This window comes from Oncorhynchus mykiss, chromosome 8, assembly GCF_057628025.1.
Source record: "Oncorhynchus mykiss isolate SJ-2025 chromosome 8, ASM5762802v1, whole genome shotgun sequence".
In the NCBI taxonomy this organism is placed as follows: domain Eukaryota; kingdom Metazoa; phylum Chordata; class Actinopteri; order Salmoniformes; family Salmonidae; genus Oncorhynchus; species Oncorhynchus mykiss.
This window is the reverse complement of record NC_143029.1, coordinates 12,944,626-12,963,579: the sequence shown is the minus strand read 5'-3', so window position 1 is coordinate 12,963,579 and position 18,954 is coordinate 12,944,626. Positions and strand designations below refer to the sequence as shown.

At 42.9% G+C, this 18,954-nt stretch overlaps 1 protein-coding gene across 2 annotated transcripts; it reads right to left on the bottom strand.

The window, feature by feature from the left end:
* Positions 1-1,824: 1,824 nt before the first annotated feature.
* nrbp1 (nuclear receptor binding protein 1) lies at positions 1,825-17,479 on the bottom strand. 2 transcript variants are annotated; one of them, XM_036984791.2, is made up of 18 exons: positions 16,905-17,479; positions 16,309-16,560; positions 16,032-16,154; positions 13,148-13,249; positions 12,956-13,045; positions 10,877-10,917; positions 10,642-10,736; positions 10,314-10,397; positions 10,160-10,218; positions 9,863-9,961; positions 7,864-7,996; positions 7,687-7,777; positions 7,401-7,451; positions 7,146-7,281; positions 6,681-6,734; positions 6,406-6,469; positions 3,760-3,815; positions 1,825-3,608 (listed from the first exon to the last, which is right to left on the bottom strand). In XM_036984791.2, exons 2-18 carry the CDS (start codon positions 16,537-16,539, stop codon positions 3,513-3,515), a joined length of 1,605 nt encoding a protein of 534 aa, XP_036840686.1. In that variant the 5' UTR covers positions 16,540-16,560; positions 16,905-17,479; the 3' UTR covers positions 1,825-3,512. The 2 variants fall into 2 exon arrangements, with proteins under 2 accessions (XP_036840686.1, XP_036840687.1); XM_036984792.2 differs by having other exon boundaries at positions 16,309-16,557.
* Between the last annotated feature and the right edge of the window lie 1,475 nt (positions 17,480-18,954).

Below are 18,954 nucleotides of genomic sequence, written 5' to 3'. Positions count from 1 at the left end.
GTTTTCAAAATAGCTTAATTCACTCTTAGGTATTCTTAGTTGATCCGGCTTTCTAACAGTAGAAAGGTTAAACCTGCTCTTAGACAGCTTTCTGGCTATAAGTGTCAGATTATGATCAGACAGCCCAGTAACCATATTGAATGATTTAGTCACTCTCTCTGGTTTATTACTGAACACCAAATCAATCTGTGTTTTAGAACAACAAGTCACCCTGGTTGGCCCTTTAACTAGCTGTGTAAGGTCAAAGGTATTAGTGATCCGTTTGAGGGTTTTCCTACAAAACTTGTCTTCATAATTAATGTTAAAATCTCCCATTAAGTTTACCTCTTTCCCAAAGTCACATTCCCTAAGCATGTTATTAAACCGATCAAAAAACACACTTTTGGTGGAAGGTGGCCTATACATTCCAATAAGGGTAAAAGACATTTGGGGAGACAGTGTAACGTTCAGGCCAATACATTCTAGTTCATTATCACATGACCACTCAATTTGTTTACATCGGATATGTTCTTTAACGTAAATCATCAGACCCCCTCCTCTTCCTTCAGTCCTGTCTCTCCTGAAGACATTGTAGCCAATCACAATCAAAGCAGCATATGGAGAGTTTTTATGGAGCCATGTCTCTGAAGCAGAGGAAGTCAAGGTTGGAGTCCGTGAGTAGATGTTGAATTTGATCACTTTTTGGAATGACACTACGAATGTTCAAGTGCCCCCCTAGTAGTCCCTTGGGTTTAGCTCGTGGGTCCCAGATGACTCGAGAGTGATTGACACATTGAAAAAAGTAAAATTTGTGTTTTCTGACGGCTGGGTTTAGCTCATTTTGTTTCGTTAGCATTGTCATAGCTTCATAGAATTATGTCATAGCTTTGTAGAATTATGTCATAGCTTTGTAGAATTATGTCATAGCTTTATAGAATTATGTTATTGGTCTATAGAATTATGTTATCGCTTTATAGAATTACGTTATAGCTTCATAGAATTATGTTATAGCTTTGTAGAATTATGATATAGGTCTATAGAATTATTTCATAGCTTTATAGAATTATGTTGTAGGTCTATAGAATTGTTAAAGGTTTATTGAATGATGTTATAGCTTTATAGAATGATGTTATAGGTCTACAGAATTATGTCATAGCTTTATAGAATTATGTTATAGCTTTGTAGAATTATGTTATAGGTCTATAGAATTGTTATAGCTTTATAGAATTATGTTATAGGTCTGTAGAATTATGTTATAGCTTTGTAGAATTATGTTATAGTTCTATATAGCATTGATTTGGCCGATTGCCAATTTGAGATATGCACGTGTAGCTTGAACTTTCACTTAAATCTTGCATTGATATCAATGGAAATTTGCTTGAATATTCCAGTTATACTGTATGCCCGATTATTATGTGAGGATTTGACACTGTAAGGATAGTCGTTTTTCTTAAGTTTGAAATGAGCTTTGCAGAAAAAAAAACCTTCATTCAGGTTATTGAGACCAAAACGTTGGTTATAAGATCAATTCCGTCAGTGGCGCATCATCAGTTACCTGGAGTTCTCATTTGAGCATACCGTTTTTCTGCATGCACCTGGTAATATTATAGGTATGCAAGCAGGGCTGGGGTCAATTACATTCCCGAAGTAAACTGAAATTCCAATACCAAATTCTATGAAAAAATGTGAAATTTGAATTTCAGTTTACTGACTGAACCGACCCTAACCCTGTGCAAGACATCAGTTTATCTATTCTTCAGCAGACAAACATTCAAAAGGAAAACACTATTACATAAAATACAAAACAGACAATCAACAGAAACCAGAAGGGAGTCAAACAAGTCATTGAAGTGCTAGGTGTCGTGTTTATTTCAGGAAGTGAAATTTAAAAAGGAGAAAGGTGTTGCAGAGCCAGATACAGCAGAGGCATCCCTGTTCCTGGAGTGCATTGACATTCTGTTCCAACTAGGCACCACACCTGACCAACGGAGCTAATTGATCAGTTCGGTGATGGCAAATATTCAACACACCTGGCCCTCCAGGACCAGGGTTGCCTACCCGAGACACAACATTATGTCCAGCATGACACACTATAGAAGAAAAATACCAACCCATGTATCCCGCTTACCAAACCCACACCCCTCCCTCCCCCTAACACATGCAAATCGTTACGTTGCTGGTTAAAACCATACCTAAGCAGTAGTAGTTATTGTATTTGAAAAGACGAGTTAAAACAACCAAAACAGTACATTAGTGCAAACTAGCAGCAAGTGGACTCGACAGATACTAGGAAAGTGGGTGTTTGTGACTTCTTTGTATATTCTGTGCTGCATCTGATTTCAAGCAGAACATGTGCTTTCAGAGGATCAGCGATACAGTCCTGTAACTCCCACACTGATACTGTATGTCTTATGACAATACGTTATTCTCAGTTTAACATACAGGCCTTCGCCCACGCCACATTCCTCACTTTAGTTTCTGTAAAGAAAAAATATCTTCCCTTCACAATGGTTGATTGAATAGGAATGTAGTGTTAATTAGGGAGTGATAATTGTTAACTTGCAGCCAGTTTAGTTTAAGGTATAAAGAGTGCATGCATGTATTCACTACACGTTATGAGTCAATTTATTTGTTAAGGAATGTGACTATTGAGGTAAGCCAATAGTCTTAAAGTGTAAACCAGAGGTCTTTACGTGAATACTGTTTCACTGCGTCTGAAATGGCACCAAAACATACATTGGAAAAAACACATGACCACTTTAACATTTGCAAAATAAAACTTTAAAGAGTAAGAAACAGTCGAGTGACAAAGTTCCTTCTCATAGAATAATTCAAATTGAAACGTTTGTATGTGGACCCCGGGAAGAGTAGCTGCTGCATGGGCAACAACTACTGGGGATCCTAATGAACTAAACATTCACGAAAAGAACCAACCGGCTCCGTGCTGAAAGTTCATGATAGACCATATTGATAAATAACTTATTAATAATCCCAACATTTGGACTGCAATCAGCTCTCCCACTCCCCACCTGAGCTCAGGTAAAGGTGTCGTCATAACTACAGCTACATCTCATTCTGATAATACAAAAGGAAGTTGGGGGGGGGGGGGCGCATCACACTCACATCAAAGGAAGATGCCCACACACAGCACCATGCATAAGTACATCGGAACGCGAGACCGAAGATATTTTCGCTCACAGACCGAAAATTCTGATAGTTGTGTGTAAAAACTCCTTAAAAATGTTCAAAATATAGCTCATAATACTGACTAAAGTGACAACGAGTCGTTTTTCTTTTAAAACAGAAGCAAATGGCTACACAAAATATACTAGAAGCATAAGTACAAAAAAATACTAAAACACCTAGGGGGGTGGGGGTGGGGGGTGGGACAGGGACAGGCCAAGACCTTCCCCTGTGTCCCTGCAAAGCTTTCCCAATTTTTTTTGTGAATGACAGCAAAGTCCTGTGTGAGAGGATGAGGACAAGGGGGGGGGGGGGGGGGTGTTGAGGACAGAGGGGGTGAGGCTCCTCTGCTATGAGGAGACGGTGACCGGATTCAAGAATCCGTTCCGGCTGTAGAACTTAGAGAAGGCCTCTTCCAGAACCGAAGCGAGTCGTGGCTGGTCGCCCTGGACGAGAGAAAAGAGAATTCAGGACCCCATTTGAAAGGCAAAGTGTCAGAATGCCTCATCCTCAGCCCTCTGTATCCTGCTGGAGTGTTTTGAGCCTGGGGCTGCAGGCATGCTGTGGGGTCACAGGGATTGTGATCCCTTGTCTTACCTCGCTGATGAATCCCAGCTGAACGAGCTCCACAGCCAGCTCCTGCACATTCTCATCTGTACACAAAACACACAGGTCAAAAACCCTGTGACCTGGCTGGTCTAGTGATAATGTTACACCCTCCGGCAAACATATCTACAGTGTTGGTAAAGGTTTGAATCTGGCCTTCTGCCCTCAAACAAAATCCATCTCTCACCACAGTCACTATTTCTACCTGTTCAAGAAAAATCTGAAAATACATTTAAAAGGTAAAGTACAACTCTTGATGTGTCCATTTCTTTTGTATTTAACCTTTATTTTGACAGGGAAGACAGAGACCTAGGTCTCTTTTCAAAATGCACCCTGTATAATAAAATACACACAATCATGGTATGCACAAATATAACATCACAAATCACCCTGAAAAACAGTTATATTTATCCACAAATAAATCCCCAATCAATACTTTAAATTGCCCAGACGGCCCCAGAACATCAAGATGAACTCTATTTCAAATTTTGTTCCAGCAATAAGGTGCATTAAAACTAAAAGCAGATATAGAGTGGGGAGAACAAGTATTTGATACACTGCCGATTTTCCTACTTACAAACCCAGGTCTGTCATTTTTATCATGGGAACACTTCAACTTTGAGAGACGGAATCTAAAACAAATATCCAGATAATCACATTGTATGATTTTTAAATAATTAATTAGCATTTTATTGCATGACATAAGTATTTGATACATCAGAAAAGCAGAACTTAATATTTGGTACAGAAACCTGTGTTTGCAATTACAGAGAGCATACGTTTCCTGTGGTTCTTGACCAGGTTTGCACACACTGCAGCAGGGATTTTGGCCCACTACTCCATACAGACCTTCTCCAGATCCTTCAGGTTTCGGGGCTGTCACTGGGCAATACAGACTTTCAGCTCACTCCAAAGATGTTCTATTGGGTTCAAGTCTGGAGACTGGCTAGGCCCTCCAGGACCTTGAGATGCTTCTTAAGGAGCCACTCCTTAGTTGCCCTGGCTGTGTGTTTCGGGTCGTTGTCATGTTGGAAGACCCAGCCACGACCCATCTTCAATGCTCTTACTGAGGGAAGGAGGTTGTTGGCCAAGATCCCCCGATACAGGGCCCCATCTATCCTCCCCTCAATACGGTGCAGTCGTCCTGTCCCCGTTGCAGAAAAGCATCTCCAAAGAATGATGTTTCCACCTCCATGCTTTACGGTTGGGGTGGTGTTCTTGGGGTTGTACTCATCCTTCTTCCTCCAAACACAGCAAGTGGAGTTTAGACCAAAAAGCCCTATTTTTGTCTCATCAGACCACATGACCTTCTCCCATTCCTCCTCTGGATCATCCAGATGGTCATTGGCAAACTTCAGACGGGTCTGGACATGCGCTGGCTTGAGCAGTGGGACCTTGCGTGCACTGCAGGATTTTAATCCATGACGGCGTAGTGTGTTACTAATGGTTTTCTTTGAGACTGTGGTCCCAGCTCTCTTCAGGTCATTGACCAGGTCCTGCCGTGTAGTTCTGGGCTGATCCCTCACCTTCCTCATGATCATTGATGCCCCACGAGGTGAGATCTTGCATGGAGCCCCAGACCGAGGGTGATTGACCGTCATCTTGAACTTCTTCCATTTTCGAATAATTGCGCCAACAATTGTTGCCTTCTCACCAAGCTGCTTGCCTATTGTCCTGTAGCCCATCCCAGCCTTGTGCAGGTCTACAATTGTATCCCTGATGTCCTTACACAGCTCTCTGGTCTTGGCCATTGTGGAGAGTCTGTTTGATTGAGTGTGTGGACAGATGTCTTTTATACAGGTAACGAGTTCAAACAGGTGCAGTTAATACAGGTAATGAATGGAGAACAGGAGGGCTTCTTAAAGAAAAACTAACAGGTCTGTGAGAGCCGGAATTCTTACTGGTTGGTAGGTGATCAAATACTTATGTCATGCAATAAAATGCAAATTAATTACTTAAAAATCATACGTGATTTTCTGGATTTTTGTTTTAGATTGCGTCTCTCACAGTTGAAGTGTACCTATGATACAAATTACAGACCTCTACATGCTTTGTAAGTAGGGAAAACCTGCAAAATCGGCAGTGTATCAAATACTTGTTCTCCCCATTGTACCTAGTTTGGTGGAGACCCTAGGAACCTCAAGAGTTTACCAACCCTGTGAACGTGTTAGGCAACTCAGATGTCTATACTTTAGCAGCAAAGTTAGATAAGACAGAAGTTTCTGAAGTACGGCCTTGTAAACAAAGAGTAATGTAGAGATCTACATGTCTTTAGCGAAGTCCAGCCAACCTTTTGATACAGGATACAGTGATGGGTATCAAAACTGTCGTCTAACAAAACGAAGGGCACTATGATAGATGGCATCCAAAGGTTTAAGAGTAGTAGCAGCTGCACTTTGATAAATAATAACACCATAATCAAGAACAGACAAAAAGGTTAATTGAATAATCTGCTTCCTACTGCTTAGAGAAATACACGATTTGTTTTGGAAAAGGCAACTTTAAATCTCAGCTTCTTAAGCAGCTCATGTGTAGGTTTGTTTTTTAAATCCATGTCAATCCAAATGCCTAAGTATTTATAAATACAGCACGCTCTGTACACCCCCAAATCAACCCTAAAGACGTGTGGATACTTACTTGGTAACAAATCACAACTTAAGTGCCTGTTCAACTTGTCCTCAAGTTTCAGCAACAGCGTAAGCTGGAAAAAGACGTAAAATAGAGATGTGTGTGTATATAGATTATCTATTTTTTTTAAAGGTTTGAAATCTGAACAGGACAGGCTTTACCCCGGGCTGTATTCACAAAGCGTCCCAGAGTTGGAGTGCTTTTAAATCATAATGAATAAGATTACATGGACGGATGGGACCTGATCCTAGATCAGCATCGATGAATAGTCATGAGAAACTTACGTGATGTTTGGCGCCCTCATCAACAGGCTCGATGTTGCACTGCATCTGTAGGACCTGGGCAGAAAGATTTTTGTAGTCCAAAGCCAATTCAAACCAGTAGATAACACATATTTGGACAAAAATATATCTCTCCCTTTTAAAAAACACACACGGATCTATTTCATTTATATGTACTACATTTGTCTCTTGTATCTACTACCTACACTTGTTGATTTTCTATATTATGCCTATGGAGTTCAGCCTGTATTCACTGCAATGTGGGTCTCAACAATACCTGAACTACTCAATTCCCCAATCAATCCCCTTTTCCTTGTCCAGTGTGCCTTTCAATCCAGCTCTGTACTTCCCCCTCCTCCTTTAGGACTTACCTTCCTGGTCTCCAGCTCTGTACTTCCCCCCTCCTCCTTTAGGACTTACCTTCCTGATCTCCAGCTCTGTACTTCCCCCTCCTCCTTTAGGACTTACCTTCCTGGTCTCCATCTCTGCAGGCTCAGGAGTGGGGCTTTTGGTTGATGGGGGCACGATGGGGGACTTCACTGCTTCCTGCTCAGGCTGCTTGGGGCCGGGTACCCCAAAAGCTGTCAGCGGGTAGATCCCATTCCTGATACACCAGAGAGAGAGAGAGGGGGGGGGGGGGGGAGGGAGTTAGACGCCCCACACACACACACACCTCTACAAAAACACACACCCCTCTACAAAAACACACACACATTCCCGTACCTCACATCTTCCAGGAACTTGTCCAGCTCAAGAGCAGGGAACTGGGAAAGCCTGTGGACATCAACAGATTGTGAACAGCAGACTAACCAAGAACACACTGTCCAAGGCACAACAACATCAAGCGTGTCTCAATAGGAGACTAAACAGCAGTTGGGAACCATAAGTTCCTTCCCTTCTCAGTTATGTGCTAGTGGAGATGGCTAAAAATCTGAAATTAATTTAAGATTTTAACAGAGTCATTTCAATCTTTTTGGGATTCCAAGAGATAGTTGGATCTAAGACTCACTTCATCTGAACTCCGTCCTTGACCTCCACGATCACCAGGTTGAGGTCCATGTTCTTCGTCATGTCCTCAAGAGCATTTTCTGGAATCATGTCTACATGACAAGATAGTGATAGTCCAATGAGTTTGTGTGTGTCGCAGTGTGTTTCAGTGTCTGTGTGCGTGTGTCTTGTTACTCACGCTGGTGGCTGACGATGCAGTGCGCTGCCAGCAGCTTCAGTAAGGGCACCTCAAACAGGGCCTGGTGGAACAGCAAATCTTTGGCCGTGGGCCGCTTGCTGGGGTCCTGTTCCAGACACTTCTGGATGAACTCCTACCACAAGAAAACACCGGTACTAAGAAGACAAGGTTCAGTCCTGGACAACACCGGCACTACCAAGACAAAGTTCAGTCCTGGACAACACCGGCACTACCAAGACAAGGTTCAGTCCTGGACAACACTGGCACTACCAAGACAAGGTTCAGTCCTGGACAACACCGGCACTACCAAGACAAGGTTCAGTCCTGGACAACACCGGCACTACCAAGACAAGGTTCAGTCCTGGACAACACCGGCACTATCAAGACAAGGTTCAGTCCTGGACAACACCGGCACTATCAAGACAAGGTTCAGTCCTGGACAACACCGGCACTACCAAGACAAAGTTCAGTCCTGGACAACACCGGCACTACCAAGACAAGGTTCAGTCCTGGACAACACTGGCACTACCAAGACAAGGTTCAGTCCTGGACAACACCGGCACTACCAAGACAAGGTTCAGTCCTGGACAACACCGGCACTACCAAGACAAGGTTCAGTCCTGGACAACACCGGCACTATCAAGACAAGGTTCAGTCCTGGACAACACCGGCACTATCAAGACAAGGTTCAGTCCTGGACAACACCGGCACTACCAAGACAAGGTTCAGTCCTGGACAACACCGGCACTACCAAGACAAGGTTCAGTCCTGGACAACACCGGCACTACCAAGACAAGGTTCAGTCCTGGACAACACCGGCACTACCAAGACAAGGTTCAGTCCTGGGCAACACCGGCACTACCAAGACAAGGTTCAGTCCTGGACAACACCGGCACTACCAAGACAAGGTTCAGTCCTGGACAACACCGGCACTACCAAGACAAGGTTCAGTCCTGGACAACACCGGCACTAACAAGACAAGGTTCAGTCCTGGACAACACCGGCACTAACAAGACAAGGTTCAGTCCTGGACAACACCGGCACTATCAAGACAAGGTTCAGTCCTGGACAACACCGGCACTACCAAGACAAGGTTCAGTCCTGGACAACACCGGCACTACCAAGACAAGGTTCAGTCCTGGACAACACCGGCACTACCAAGACAAGGTTCAGTCCTGGACAACACCGGCACTACCAAGACAAGGTTCAGTCCTGGACAACACCGGCACTACCAAGACAAGGTTCAGTCCTGGACAACACCGCCACTAACAAGACAAGGTTCAGTCCTGGACAACACAAGGTTCAGTCCTGGACAACACCGGCATTAAAGAGCAATGACATGTCTGGATGAATTCCTGCCACAGGTAAACACACACATACAGGCAATAAAGAGAAATGTAAATAATAAAATCAAAGTTTCTCAAATGTTTTCAGAGATCAAAAATGGTCTGGTGACATGTTGATTTGAGTGAACTATCCCTTTAAGAACACTACGGGCTATAGTGGGTTGTTTAGCAACAAAAACAACTTTGGGGAAAAACAGACGGGATGGCTTAAATTTGAAGGATTACGGACAACAAGTCAACTCTATTTAGTCTCCAAATGTTTATTGAAAAAATACAGTCGCACAATAAGCACTTGTCTCTCAAATACCTTGTTGGTTAGGTAGCTAGTGAATGTTTGCCATATAAGCATAGACAGTCAAAACACTTCAAAAGCAAGACATGGTGTAAAGAACAAGATACGAGCTGGAATGAGCAACCTACGATTCCCTACATGGCTGCTACTTGTCATTGTTGCTAGCCATCTGTCCGTTCAGAATCATAACACAGCCTTTTACCCCTGCGATGCGAGCGCATCGTTTTCGTGACGTTGTCAGGCAACCTGTCTATGCAGACTATAGTTATGTTATGGCTGGACTGGGTAATACCCTTCAGGACAAACCCATTTCAGCAACAAGCAGCGGGTGTTAGCTGCTAGGCCAGGGTCCCCGACTCACCCTCTGCAGTGGATCCTCCAGGAACTGAATGGCACTGTTGATGGCTTCTTGGGACACATACGACGACTCGCCGTTGCTCTGGATCTCCAGTACAGCCATCTGAAGAGACGAGGAGAATGTGGGGAATAGAAGATTTGAAACAGGACAAGAAGTACACAACAAAACTGTTGGACTACAAAACTTCCAGTTTCCATGGAGCAAGGCTAGTCATCGACTTCATGATTAAGTTGATTTGCATCTCATTTCTTTCAGTTGTCCGTCATACGAGTGTGAGAATAACAAAACCACTTCACTCACCTCTAAGGCACACATTCCAAAGGAATAAATGTCCACTGCAGTGGTGACGTCTGCAACAGCTAGAAAAAGACGTCAATCAATGTCAGTAGAAAAACAGCTCAACTACATGGTTTCTCAAAAGGGACCATTTGTCTAAGGTCAAAAGGTTATCTACCTCCATACTCAGGAGCAAAGAAATGCAGGCTCTTCTGCTCCTCCCGACAGGTCTTGACGTGGTTGTTGATGGTGTCTGGGGCCACTAACAGACGAGTCACAAATTAGTCCGAAGAGAATGGGGAACGTTAGGTTGCAAGGGCCACCTGGGGTATGTTCAGTAGGGTGCACCGTAGCAAAACATTTCTGCAATGGATAATGAAATCTGTGTTCAGCTACTCCATTTCAAAATGTTTCCTCCCTACTGAACAAGGCCCCGGTTTTAACCCTTCAGACCAACACCTCTGAAAAGGTTGACATTTAGCGTGATTGACAGATCTGAGACCCACCTGAGCCAATCTTAATGAGACCATTATGCTGGATGAAGATGGTGTCACAGGTCAGGTTGCCGTGGATGATGGGAGGGTCACAGGAATGCAGGTAGCTGGGGAGAGGAGAGAAAGGTTACAGGAAGCTTCAAGAGAAGTGTGAAATTTGTAGAATTTAGAGTTTGGAAAAACAGAACTGGCTCTGTCCAATATGGATATATGTACTGCTGTGTGTGAGAGAGAGAGAGAGACTGACCTGAGAGCAGACAGTATCTGTGTACACCAGCGCTTCCAGGCCTGATAGACAGACAGACAGCAGAGATGATATTCAAACCTAATTGAAATGTGATTACCATGTGGTTCTTGAAGTGTTACTTCTGTCAAATGACCAGAATAGGCTGCAATTAATTGCAAAAAATGTATAAATTGCAACAGCGGGAAAGTTCTGCATTAACAGTGGGCTTTTGTAGGTTCGGTTAAAAATAGGGCTGTCACAAGATGAAATAAAATGGGACACTGCCCAGCCTGCAGCCAAGAGGGGGATTTTTACTGAGCTACTGGGAAACCAGGAAGAGCATACAGGTGACATACATTCTGCATACAGCTTTTTCTGTGTCAGTCCTGTTTCCTGGTTTCATGTTTGTTTGTTAATTTCAATTTAAAACCAGTTCTTTAAAAGGGCACGGCTCAAACAATAGCAAAGCGGCCACCCAGCCACTTCTTCAGTAAAAATCTGTGTACGCGACCAATAAACTTTGACTTGGGTGGAGCTGGAGAAATGGAGCCACTCAGTCATATACAAAGCTATAGATGCAAGGACTGCCCATCAATGACATCAACATTTTACACCATGTCTAGAGGCTATACAGTGTTTACACTTACATTTCTTACAAACAATATTGTAAAAACAAATAAAAAATGTATTTGTCACATACACATGGTTAGCAGATGTTAATGCGAGTGTAGCTAAATGCTTGTGCTTCTAGTTCCGACCATGCAGTAATATCTAACAAGTAATCTAACAATTTCACAACAACTACCTTATACACACACACAAGTGTAAAGGAATGAATAAGAATATGCACATACAAATATATGGATGAGCGATAGCCGAACGGCATAGGCAAGATGCAGTAGATGGTATCGAGTACAGTATATACAGTGGGGCAAAAAAGTATTTAGTCAGCTACCAATTGTGCAAGTTCTCCCACTTAAAAAGATGAGAGAGGCCTGTAATTTTCATCATAGGTACACGTCAACTATGACAGACAAAATGAGAAAAAAAATCCAGAAAATCACATTGTAGGATTTTTTATGAATTTATTTGCAAATCATGCTGTTGGGGAGTTTCAGCAGCAGGGACTTGAACCCGATCGAACATCACTGGCGAGACCAGAAAATAGCTGTGCAGCAACGCTCCCCATCCAACCTGACAGAGCTTGAGAGGATCTGCAGCGAGGAATGGGAGAAACTCCCCAAATACAGGTGTGCCAAGCTTGTAGCTTTATACCCAAGAAGGCTTGAGGCTAATCGCTGGCAAAGGTGCTTCAACAATGTACTGAGTCTGAAGTTAGAGTACCAGTCAATTTAAATCATAGAGCTTGATGGTTTTTGCGACTACACTTAAAGATGCTTTCAAAGTTCTTAAAACGTTCCGGACTGACCTTCATGTCTTAAAGTAATGGACTGTCATGTCTTCACTTGTTTGAGCTGTTCTTGCCATAATATGGACTTGGTATTTTACCAAATAGGGCTAGCTTCTGTATACCACCTCTACCTTGTCACAACACAACTGATTGGCTCAAACGCATTAAGGAAAGACATTCCACAAATTCACTTTTAACAAGCCACACCTGCTAATTGAAATGCATTCCAGGTGTAGCTGGTTGAGAGAATTCCAAGAGTGTGCAAAGCTGGCTACTTTGAAGAATCAACAATATTTTGATTTGTTTAACACTTTTGGTTACTACATGATTCCATATGTGTACATAGTTTGTCTTCACTATTATTCTACAACGTAGAAAAAAGTAAAAATAAAGAGAAACCCTGGAATGAGTAGGTGTCCAAACCTTTGACTTTTACTGTATGTAAATGTTTTAGATTTTTTTTAAATAAATATTAGCAGAAGTTTCTAAACCTGTTTTTGCTTTGTTATTGTGTGTGTAAAAACATGAATCAATTTTAGAATAAGGCTGTAACGTGATGAAATGTGGAAAGAGTGAAAGGGTCTGAATACTTCCCGAATGCACTGTATCATTCATTTAAGTTGTTTTTTAAATGATGTAGCAATAACAGCCCTTTTAAGATCCAAACAGACTAATAATCCACCCCGTACCTTCTCATTCATTGTCTTGTGGTTTTTCTTGGTCTTTTTCAGAAACTGCTTCAGGCTTCCTGAAGACATGTATTCTGTGATGAAAATGACCTGCAAGTGGAAAAAAGTTGTTCATTTCCTGTGTAATAAATTCCATTTATATTTCTTACTATTAAAAAAGGTAGTTATTTTACTGCATTTGAAATCTCTTACCCTGGCCCTATTTTCCTTCACATCAGCCCAGTATTTGTGAAACTTGACAATGTTCAGATGCTCCAACTGGATCAAGTTGTCAAACACCGCTTTGACTTTCTCCTGGACAGTGATAAAAAGGAGAAGGGAAAATATACATATTTGCAATCAAACATTCCTCAATCTTCAACTAATAAACATGATTGATGTCAATGAGCTCAACCGATCAGTCCAAATTTACATTTTCTCATCATACACTAAGTTAAGGCCAATTAAGACAAACTCAATATAACAAACAAAACCCCTTAACCTGGGTTAATGTCTGTTCCTGCTTTTTTTCTCCATGGGGATGTCATTTATTTAAACATTGTCTAACCCGGTCTACATTTGTTTGTGGGTGATGTGGCCACAGGATATTTTTAATAACTAGGGCTTATATGTCTGATAACAATCCTGACTTGTAAGAAATGCCAAGAATGTTCTTGCACATATTACATTGGAGGGTATTGCAACTCAGAATATGATCTGGTCTTGCTCTTGCCAAGCAAGAGGTAAAGCAAAGGTTAGTTCAGGATCTCTGCAAGTCATACTTTCCCCACAGAGTCAAACAAACATATATATTTTTAAAGTTGTCACATACACCGGATAGGTGTCGTAGTACATAGTATGTACTACGGAGCAAATTAGGGTTAAGTGCCTTGCTCAAGGGCACATCGACAGATTTAGCTTGTCGCCTCGGGTATTTGACCACTGCGGTAACCACTAGGCTACCTGCCACCTAAACTCAGAAACGCAATATCGGGAGAATTCTGGGAACTATTAAAAATGATCAACAAAAACTAATCAAACTAAAGGGAGCTCATTCTACTCAATGCTCAGCCTGTATTCAACACACACCAACACAGCATGTTGACATGCAGAACAGAAGGCAGACTACACTGCCTGAGAGCACACTGACAAGCTCCAAACAGACTGCTCAGTGCCTAGACAGTCAGAGAGGAACACAGCCAAGGACAGGGTCTTGTTTATTCATCAAATAGAAGACGGACCACCATCTGGACTTGTCTAATAAGAAATGCTCATTTTTGTTTTGCATTCAAAACATTTTTAAACGTTATGCGCCCTTATGAACATGACCCAGCCCACAGACAAAGGTTTAAAAACAATGTGCGAGAGGATTGTGCCTGAGGATTATGCAACAACCTCTGTGAACGGTTTTCATAACACTTTGTAAAGAGTACTTTGCTTTGCTATATGTTTGGCAGCAACAGGTTGGAACACTTTGCCTAAGGCTCGCTCATGTCGCACCAAATGTGGATCTTTAGCGACCATATGCTGTAGACATCTGACTGCAGACATTTTCACGTGAATCTACATGCAAAAATAGGTGCTCTGTCGGTTCACAAATTACACCCCACACTCTGTTCAGGAGGTGCTAAGTACTCTGGGCCAGCAAACGCCATTGGTGTGTCTGAGCACTAAGGAGCTTAGGCAAATCTTACCATAACTCTATCCTCCTGATTCCGGCTTACAAGCAAAAACTCAAGCAGGAAAAGCAGTGACACGCTCAACACCAATTATTACAGGCAACATCCACACTGCGCTAAAGGCTAGAGCTGCCACTTTCAAGGAGCGGGACACTAATCCAGACGCTTAGAAGAAATCACGCTACACACTCTGACGAACCATCAAAAAGGCAAAGCATCAATACAGGGCCCCGCAAGGGTGCATGCTTAGTCCCCTCCTGTACTCCCTGCTCACCCATTACTACATGGCTCACGACTCCAACATTAAGTTTGCCAACGACACAATGGTGGTAGGCCTGATCACATACAACGAGACAGGCTACAGTACCAGGACAACAAGCTCTCTCCCTCAACGCCAGCAAGACAAAGGAGCTGATCGTAAATTACGGGAAATGGAGGGCCGAGCACACCCCCTTTCACATCGACAGGGCTGTAATGGAGCGGGTCGAGAGCTTCAAGTTCCTCTGTGTCAACTTCACTTAGGACCTATTATGGTCCAAACACACCAACACAGTCGTGAAGAGGGCATGACAATGCCTCATCCCCCCTCAGGAGGCTGACAAGATTTGGCATGGGTCTTCAAATCCTCAAAGTTCTACAGTTGCACCATTGATAGCATCTTGACTGGCTGCATCTCCGCTTGGTATGGCAACTGCTTGTGCATCACTGGGGCCGAGCTCTCTGCTATCCAGGACCTTTACCAGGCAGTGTCAGAGGAAGGCCCTAAAAATAGTCTAAGACTCCAGCCACCCAAGTAAAAGCCTGTTCTTTCTGCTACCGCACAACAAGCGGTACCAAGCGGTACCAGAGCGCCAAGTCTGGGTCCAAAAGGCTCCTGAACAGCTTCAACCCCTAAGCCATAAGAATGCTGAACAGTTCATCACAAATCTGAAGGGGGGCACTGACTCTACACATACGCTCACAACACACACACCGGCTGCTGCTGTTTTATCATCTATCCTGATTGCCTTGCCACTTTTACCCCTACCTGCATGAACATATTACCTCAATTATCTCTTACCCCTGCACATTTCGGTACTGGTACTCCTTGTATATAAAATCGTTATTTTGTGTTACTATTCTTTTTTTTTCTTTCTACAAATTGTTCTTACTTTTTAACTCTGTCTGTAATGAACAATGCAATCTCAAAGTGTATGTTAACCAAATAAACATCAGGTAATTTAAAAATAAATAAATGCTACAACAGTAGCTTGATAAAGTCTGTTTGAGTGCTTTTTGAAGCAGATGGGCATCCGCAGTCATGAGAAGATCTGGAAGCTCATAGCTAGACGGTCAGCAGAGGTGGTGATGAATGGGTGATAACTGATCATAGAGCATGGTTCTGTTGCAGCTGAGCCCTGGTTGAGAACCCAACCCACCTCTTGTAGTTTGAAGTTCTTCCGCTCTGAGAACATGACCTCATTCCACACCACCTCCACACCCTCCTCTGTGTCCATGGCCAGGTAGGCATTGTCAATCCCAGGGACATTGCGCTGGTTCACCTAAAATTAAGAACAGTGTTGGATTACACTAATAATTCTCCATCTGATTCAAAGTAGTTGTGTAAAAAAAACAAGTTCAAAATTTGTGGGGCCAAAAGTCTAACTACACAAAGAGTAACCCTTTTCCTTTCTCCAGCACATGCTCATTGAATACCTCCTCTCTGCGTTTCTGCCAGCGTCCACACGGGCTCTCCTCCAGAATCTCTGACTCGTCCTCGCTCTCCTCTTCCTCGTCCTCTGTCGCCGCTGTTGCAGGGGGCTGTGTCACAGTGGACACTGGGGGGGACACGGATGACACACTCTGACCGGTGGGGGAAGCAACCATTGACTCTGGTTTCCCATCCTGGACAGAGTCCAACACCTGCTTCCCTTCTCCCTCTGACATCTTGTCAAGCTTGGACACCTACTGCAAAACCCGAACAAATTGTAGACTCAAAGGCTTCATGCATCATTGCCAGAAGAGTGAATGTATTGTGTACACACACACAGTATTGCCACCCCGGATATTACATGTATGTCAAAGCCCGAGGCACTCTTAAATTCAGTTGAATTTAGCTACGTTGCTTCAACAGGGCTGAACCTGATATTGTCCACGCACCTGATACGACGTGCTTGACTATCTGACAGCTTATTTCAGACATTGATTCAGTCAGAATAAACTAGTTAGGTAACGTTAGTTCTCCTCTCCAGCGTAACATGAAAAAGGGCCCCTCTAAAAATGGCTAACATGAAGTTAGCATAGTTACCTACCTTGTAAACTTGAATGATGTTGTCAGCTCCGTATCAGTAGACTCCAACTACAAACTTCTTTCAAATCCTTGTGGAAATACGATTTGCTAACAAGCTACTGTAGCTAGTTATATCCGCTAGTCAGCTAGCTATGTAGCCACCACCGGTTACCGTAACTATAATGTCGTGATTTGCCGCCTTGATGATATTAGCTAACCAAAAGGCAAGATGACAGTTAGTTAACTAACCTCCCCAACTACTTAACACGCCGAATTGCTGTTAAAACAAAAATGACAGATTATGCTAGATTTTTGCTAACCTTGTCCCTAGCTGGATGGCCAGTCAGTCAGTCAGCCAAACTAGCGAAAAACAGTTAGCTAGCTAGATACTATTGTACTGCGGTTGTTGCAAAAATATCAAAGTCCTATGTTGGAGAAAAAAAAACATTCGAAATGAAATCATTTTTTTAATATCACAATTATAAAGCAATAGGTTACTATGAACCGAGGTCTACACGGTTGATAAAATAATGGCGACATACACACACCGGCTCAAATCACTACAAAAGTAATCAAAACGGAGACGGCAGTGGGCGTGGATTTTCCTTCTACGTTGGTTTATTACTCGATGATAGTCTAGATTGACATTTCATACGCCGAATCATGGTACCAATAAGTAAAATATGCTTTTTGATTGGTCAGAGTTACTGTTGTCGTTCTAATAGGCCACTCCCACAGTAGGGGAGCAAACCAATTATTGGGCCAGACATGCATTCTGTTGTCATCGCCACTAGAGGTCAGTATAGTGCTCACTGTGGGTTAGGCCCATAGGGCCCAAGATACATCTATGGTGAGGCCAAGCTACCTTTTCACAGAGGGATTACGTTTTTTGTAGGTTCCAAAGGGAAAACACGCGGTGTAACTTACTTCGTTACACAACAAGATATCAGCTATCAAGTGCATCTCAAACCGAGATTGCGATATACAACACACTGTCCTGCAACTCTCTGCTATGAACTGACAGGTTGCAACCAGGGTAGATGAGTCAGGACTTCTGAAAACATAAAGATCAGCTGCTTGAAGTGGAATTAGTAAACCAGTAGGGGACACTCATGCCCTTTAGCATGCCCCACGCAGAAACATTCTTATTCCACAGAATCAAATTAAGACTAGCAATTAATCCTTCAAATAAGTCATTCTGAGAGCCTGAAGAGAGAGAGAGAGAGAGCGAGAGTGTGTGTGTGTGTGTGTGTGTGAGAGAGAGAGAGAGAGAGAGAGAGTGAGAGAGAGAGAGCAGGAGTTGCCATATGACATTGGCCCTATCATAGTGTGTATTCTAAAAGTATTCAGACCCCTTGACTTTTTCCACATTTTGTTATGTTACAGCCTTATTCTAAAATTGATTACATTGTTTAGTTTTCCCCCTCATCAATCTACATACAATACCCCATAATGACAAATCAAAAAACATGTTTTTATACGTTTGCCAATTTTTGAAATAAAAAACCCTGGAAATATAACATTTACATAAGTATTCATACTCAATACTTTGTTGAAGCACCTTTGGCAGTGATTACAGCCTTTACAGTCTTCCTGGGTATGACGCTACAAGCTTGGCACAGCTGTATTTGGGGAGTTTCTCCCATTCCCTCTGCAGATCCTCTCAAGCTCTGTCAGGTTGGATAGGGAGCATCACTGCACAGCAATTGTCAGGTGTCTCCAGTGATGTTCGATCAGGTTCAAGTCTGGGCTTTGGCCGGGCCACTCAGAGACTTGTCCCGAAGGCACTCTCGTGTTGTCTTGGCTGTGTGCTTAGGGTCGTTGTCCTGTTGGAAGGTGAACCTTCACCCCAGTCTCTGGAGCAGGTTTTCATCAAGGATCTCTCTGTACTTTGCTCCGTTCATTTTTCCCTCGATTCTGACTCGTCTCCCAGTCCCTGCTGCTGAAAAACATCCCCACAGCATGATGCTGCCACCACCATGATTCACCACAGGGATGGTGCCAGGTTTCCTCCAGATGTGACACTTGGCATTCAGGCAAAAGAGTTCAATATTGGTTTCATCAGACCAGAG

Coding starts and splice junctions, on each gene's coding strand:
- nrbp1 (XM_036984791.2), bottom strand. CDS start 16,539: ATGTCAGAGGGAGAAGGGAAGCAGGTGTTGGACTCTGTCCAGGATGGG. Junction 10,737..10,876: donor CAGATACTGTCTGCTCTCAG/GTCAGTCTCTCT, acceptor TCCTCTCCCCAG/CTACCTGCATTCCTGTGACC. Junction 6,735..7,145: donor CAGAGATGGAGACCAGGAAG/GTAAGTCCTAAA, acceptor CTTTCTGCCCAG/GTCCTACAGATGCAGTGCAA.